The 6,000-nt window shown below is 43.7% G+C and overlaps 1 protein-coding gene across 2 annotated transcripts in view; it reads right to left on the bottom strand.

Annotated features, from left to right (window-relative positions):
* Positions 1-1,796: 1,796 nt before the first annotated feature.
* Positions 1,797-6,000, bottom strand: part of CSF1R (colony stimulating factor 1 receptor) — a 49,624-nt gene continuing 45,420 nt past the window's right edge. For both annotated transcript variants that reach the window (XM_072145600.1, XM_072145599.1), the window contains 3 exons: positions 5,476-5,575; positions 3,921-4,026; positions 1,797-2,011 (listed from right to left, as the gene is read on the bottom strand). In XM_072145600.1, the coding sequence (XP_072001701.1) occupies positions 1,904-2,011; positions 3,921-4,026; positions 5,476-5,575 (314 nt within the window). In that variant the 3' untranslated portion in view covers positions 1,797-1,903. The remainder of the gene's footprint in view (positions 2,012-3,920; positions 4,027-5,475; positions 5,576-6,000) is intronic.

Below are 6,000 nucleotides of genomic sequence, written 5' to 3'. Positions count from 1 at the left end.
AACTATGATTAATAAAGATTTGATATGGACATGAGATCCTGGTACTTTATATAGATAGAGCGGAGATTATAATATGTTATAGTCACTGTATAGTTTATACGACTTCAAGGACCTCCCCACAGTCAGATATTTATCCCCTACCCTGTGTATTATACAGAAAACCCCTTATAGTGACATTGTTATTTTCTGCCTATTCAATACCCGAAGGGCAATGGACAGAGAGACCCCATTACTTTCAGTGTGCACCACAGTGCAATGCTTTGTTTCTCCTGTGGTGGCGCTGTGGGAGGATTAGACACCTGTAAAAGTTACAATGTGATCTCTTTATTGTTGTAAGACCCTTCTATCATACAGGGATTATGGAAAGTGGCATTCCCTTTAAGAAAGCCTGGCTAAGTGACATGTTATTATAAAAAGTTTAAGAATCTTTTCCACGCTACAATATTGGGGCAGATTTACTTACCCGGTCCATTCGCGATCCAGCAGCGTGTTCTGTGCGGAGGATTCGGGTCTTCCGGCGATTCACTAAGGCAGTTCCTCCGACGTCCACCAGGTGGCGCTGCTGCGCTGAACTTCATCAAAATGCACTGAAGTTCATCAAGCTGGGCCGAGTGCAGGTAAGTGCGTGTCCAGCGACACTTTTTTTTTTTTAATGCGGCGGTTTCTCCGAATCTGTCGGGTTTTCGTTCGGCCACGCCCCCGATTTCCGTTGCGTGCATGCCGGCGCCGATGTGCCACAATCCGATCGCGTGCGCCAAAAACCCAGGGCAATTCAGGGAAAATCGGCGCAAAACAGAAAAATTCGGGCAAATCGCTGTAAAAACGCAATTCGGGCCCTTAGTAAATGACCCCCATTGTGTTAATATAATGCTGTGCGGCAATACAATAACTGTGTTATATATGAATATACATGGCATATACCTATATGCGCTACATGTGCTATTATGACTATTAAGCTTTGGATTGGTAACTCTGATGCCTTGAATATCAAAAATAAAATCTATACCAAAATAGCTTATTATTTAATGTAATGCCCTTACAGTAATATCACTTTTATATAATCACCAGAGATTGAAGCACATATACTGAGCACATATATATTAGTATTAATTATTTCCAACTTGATTACCACAGAGACAAAGATTTTTCACACTTGAGAGCCCTTGCATTTACTGTATAGTCAGGGGTGCGGAGGTAGCAGTCACATCCTTCCATGGTGACTGAGGCCCAATGATAACCACTGTTGTTGTTGTTGTTAACTTCTAAGGAACCTCTAGCACCATGAAACCCTGATTGAGAAACACCAGTGTCGGATGGGCCCACCGGAGGATCCTCTGGTTCTCGGGTGGGCCCTTCCCACACTGGTGTTTCTCAGTGCTGTAAACAGAATTATAGGCCCAAGATATCCAGCAAAAGAGAATCGAATTTGAAGGTTACTTCTCAGGGATTCCCAGAATGTGTGCCCCTCAAAATAATTTTATCTAGTGATCCCAAAGATCTACAGTCAGATATTTGACTCCACATAATAAGAACTCAATAGAATCAATAGACTAAAAGATGCTACAACGTAGAAATAATACTGTAGTTATAAATTCGGGAAAGAAAATTTTTTGTATTTTTTTGATCTACTTTTTTTTTCTTCAATTTTGACCCCTTAGTGGAATCACAGGGTATCGGCACCTAAATATAGGTCAGTTATCGATTGTCAGTAATTCATGAAGTATCCGGTTCCTCCATTCAGAACACGGCAGTATCAGCTTTTCCAGTGTTACGACATTAATGCTACATTTCATTGGTTAGCTTAAAAAAAATATAAAAATATATTTCCCCGATTGACATTTCTACCGACTAACGCTCCAACACTCGCATTCATGGCAGTGATATTGTAGGACCCAGGCTCTAACTAGCAGAACTGGTAGTTGTTTCCATTGCTGGGAGGCGTCGGGGAATCCACGCACTTTGTGTCGGCACAGTCGTCTTCCTGTTGGTCCTGAATGATGTTTGCATATTCCTTTAAGAAGAAAAAAAGACAAAGTTGAGAATTTTTTAGTGGTGAAAAAATGATAAAAATATCTAAAAGGACCTAGAGAACTGGTCTAATTAGAAGGGTTTTAGGATCTAGAGAAGCAATGGAGGATCCTCTGGTGGTCCCAGGGTGGAACATACCAACAAGCCCAAGATCTCAACAAAAGAGAACCTAATGTGGCGGCTTCGAGGGTCTGTTACTTAGACATTGATGAAGTACTGACCCAGATATCATTTTACCTGGTGGGCACAAGGAACCGCAGATTCTCTCCATGATTATGGAGGTCCCATCTCTGGTACCCCGACACGTCTCCTTCATGATGGGGCACAAGCAGAGGTGGTCATAGAGAGGACACTATAACTAACATCTCAGTTGGGCTTCGCTTTGATGCTGGGTTACTGTGCCCAAGGATCGATAGGCTAATAGCCTAACCCTATCACTTTACGGGGTCATGGGCAGCATGACCCTTTTTTGTGCTACCACCTGGAAGTTCAATTCTCCGATCCAAAAAACTTTATCAAACCAAGTTGTGCATGGGCATCATAGCAGCTGCCCAGTCTTCCTATTATCGGGTACACTGTTACGTAGATGCCCTTTAGATTTACTCAACACAACAGCTCCTCAGTCACCCAGCTGTGTGACTTCAATGAGAGTGAGAGTTTTCTCATTAAAGGAAATCTTCCAGCATGATAAACCAGGGACATTACTCATAGATCCAGGCACCGTGACTGTGGTAATCTTCTATTTGTCATCCATAGCCTCCTTCCTTCTAAAATCAACTTTTAAAATTATCCCTATGAGTTTCAGGCTGCAGGGTTGGGTCCCAGAGCCCCTATGTATTGCAGATTCACAGGCTGTTACACTGTGCAGGGGCTTTTCTCCCCCTCCCACTGTGTGCTGAAACTTCCTCTGCGGCAGTGAGATTACATCAGGCAGAAGGAGGAGAAAGTGCTGAGGGAGCATGGGAGAGACAGTCTATCAGCCAGTGAATCTGCAGCATAGAGAGGCTCTGGTAACAAGAGGCCTTGATAATGTCAAAGGCCTTCAGCATAATTTCAAAAGTTGATTTTAGAAGGAAGGTTTATCAGGATGGATTTTGTTGGTAGATTTCCTTTAAATAATACTTACAGCTGAGCCCTTCTATACAAGTCCCAGTTCACACCTGCATCGGGGTTTTCCCATTTTTAGGAGATCGTAACGAAAACCTAGGTCTAGATCAAAGGCCCTTTGTTCACCATAGATGTCCATGTACAGATGGTTACATTCAGCCTAAATATATAAGACATAATGGGGCAGATTTACTTACCCGGTCCATTCACGATCCAGCGGCGCGTTCTCTGTGGTTGATTCGGGTCCGGCCGGGATTCATTAAGGCAGTTCCTCCGATGTCCACCAGGTGGTGCTGCTGCGCTGAAAAGCATCGGAACGCGCTCAAGTTCACCGGCCTATTCCTAGTGAAGGTAAGTGCAAGCTCCGCGACACTTTTTTTGTTTTAAATGTGGCGGTTTTTCCGAATCCGTGGGGTTTTCGTTCGGCCACGCCCCCCGATTTCTGTCGTGTGCATGCCAGCGCCGATGCGCCACAATCCGATCGCGTGTGCCAAAATCCCGCGGCAATTCAGGGAAAATCGGCTCAAATCGGAAATATTCGGGTAACACGTGGGGAAAACGCAAATCAGCCCCTTAGTAAATGACCCCCAATATGTGACCCTCTTACTGATCTCTCAGCTGTGCAATTTAATACACATTTCCAGCTCTAGTCCAAAGCTGACAATGGAGCAGGATGGCCACTGCTTCCTGGAGTTCTGAGAATATTTTGACATACTGTATTATATCTCTTTACATAAAGCTCCATGGGTGTGTCTAAGGTCGTCCGTTTGTGTATGCAGCCTTACCTGGCCTGTGATGATGCTCATTTGCCTGCTGATGAAATCAGTGAGCTGGTTAAAGGTGGGCCGGCGAGTAGGCTCCAAGTCCCAGCACGCTTTCATGATGCGATATCTAAAATGTAAAAAAAAAAAATCTTTATAAAAGAAGATTCCAATATTTTTATTAGTTTAGGAGACAATTCACAAAAAAATTGCTGACAATTTTCTTTTGGTTTGAAGCTAAATTTTATCGACTGTATTTTTTGCACTATAAGGCGCACCCTTTAGTCATCCAAAAAAAAAAAAGAAAAAAAATATTGGACACCAATTAAAAATTCCCTGTTGGTCACACAAGCACAGAACAAACAATTTTGCTACATCCATATTCTCTCACACACAGCTCTGCTACATTCATACTATCACACCCACAGCTCTGCTACATTCATACTATCACACCCACAGCCCTGCTACTTCCATACTCTTATACACACAGCTCTGCTACTTCCATACTCTTACACACACAGCTCTGTTACTTCCATACTCTCACGCACAGCTCTTCTACATTCATACTCTCGCACACACAGCTCTACTACTTCCATACTCTCACATACGCAGCACAGCTCTGCTACAACCATTCACTCAAACACCTCTTGCCACATGTAGGTGTTATTCCCATGGTCGTACTAGAGGCAGTGATCATGGCCCCCATAGACCTTTATGGCACCTAGTGCATCACCACACCGTGACGAGTTGCTGCAAAATATAGAACATGTCCTATACTTTGGCAGATTTGCTTCGCGGCTGCTTGTCTGCCTGTATAGTTGGGAAGGGGTGAAGAGTACCCCACCCCCTCCACCGGCTGGCCCTATGCTTACCCCAGATTTACTTCATACAAGGACATGGCCATGGGAATGAGGTCTAACTCGCATAAATACACTAAGTAATGCTACATACACACACACAGCTCTTCTTTATACCCAGTCCCAGCCACAACCTCCTCTCCGGCCACATCTCCTGGTGGTATAAAAGGTTGTGAGGACCTTGCAGTGATGCAGAAAGCATGTGATCAGTCACATGACATCACTATAGGTCCAGCAGGTTAATATTTATTTCTGGAGAAATCATGGAGATCGTGTGAAGTGCTTTATCAGCACTTCCCACAATCTCCAGGGTAACAGTCAGGAGGGTCTGGCAGTGCTGAATCCTCCTGACCCTCAGACTATAAGATGCAGGCACTTTTTGTTTAGGACACTGTAAGTACCACTCCCATTACATTGTATGAGAGCGACACTACTAGTGAGTGAGGACTACCACTATACTATGGATGGAGCCATCCAGTGCTGGGGGCGCAACACCCAGGACACAATCAACTATTAATAATCCAACTTATGGATATCTAAAATAATACACGTTGCTGGGTAATAGCCTTTGGTTCTTAGACTTAGCACCTAAGTTCAAGGTGGGTTTTAAGAGGGGACATTGGCTTTCTTATCCATAGCCACCCCATGGCAGTAGGGATGTGATTTACCCACAACTTTCCTAGTTGCACTTCTGCTGTGTAGTAGATCCTCTTATAACTTACATGTCCAGAGGAGCATAGTCAGGGCAGTCCATCTTGCATCCATCCTTAATCATCTTGTAGAACTTTCGGTTGACAACAACCCCGGGATATGGGCTTCTGCCTGGGATAAAGAAGCGGCAACAAATTCTTATTTACACGTGCGACATCAAAATTATACTCAATGATCCCCCCCCCCAAAAAAAATTCAAAATATTACTCAAACACAGAGTGCAAAGAGTTACACAGTGGAAGGGAGAAACAGACTGGGAAGCTACACCACAGAGGGGCTCTCTGAACCTCCTCCAGAGCACCTCAGACTCATTAGCATAATTGTCAAAGTTGATTTTAGAAGGAAGGAGGCCCTGGATAACAAATATAAGAAGGTGTCTGGATCTAGTTCTGCAGACAAACAGGCGACCTAACTATTGCCTATTGCCCCAGCTCACACCTTAAGTCTCACATTTATTGCCCAAATTTATTTTAAAGCAGGTACATGATATGTAAAATTATACTTCTGGGCTCTATATGACATAACACAAGGTAGGA

Source organism: Engystomops pustulosus, chromosome 4 (assembly GCF_040894005.1).
Source record: "Engystomops pustulosus chromosome 4, aEngPut4.maternal, whole genome shotgun sequence".
In the NCBI taxonomy this organism is placed as follows: domain Eukaryota; kingdom Metazoa; phylum Chordata; class Amphibia; order Anura; family Leptodactylidae; genus Engystomops; species Engystomops pustulosus.
This window is presented reverse-complemented; position numbering and strand designations above follow the sequence as displayed.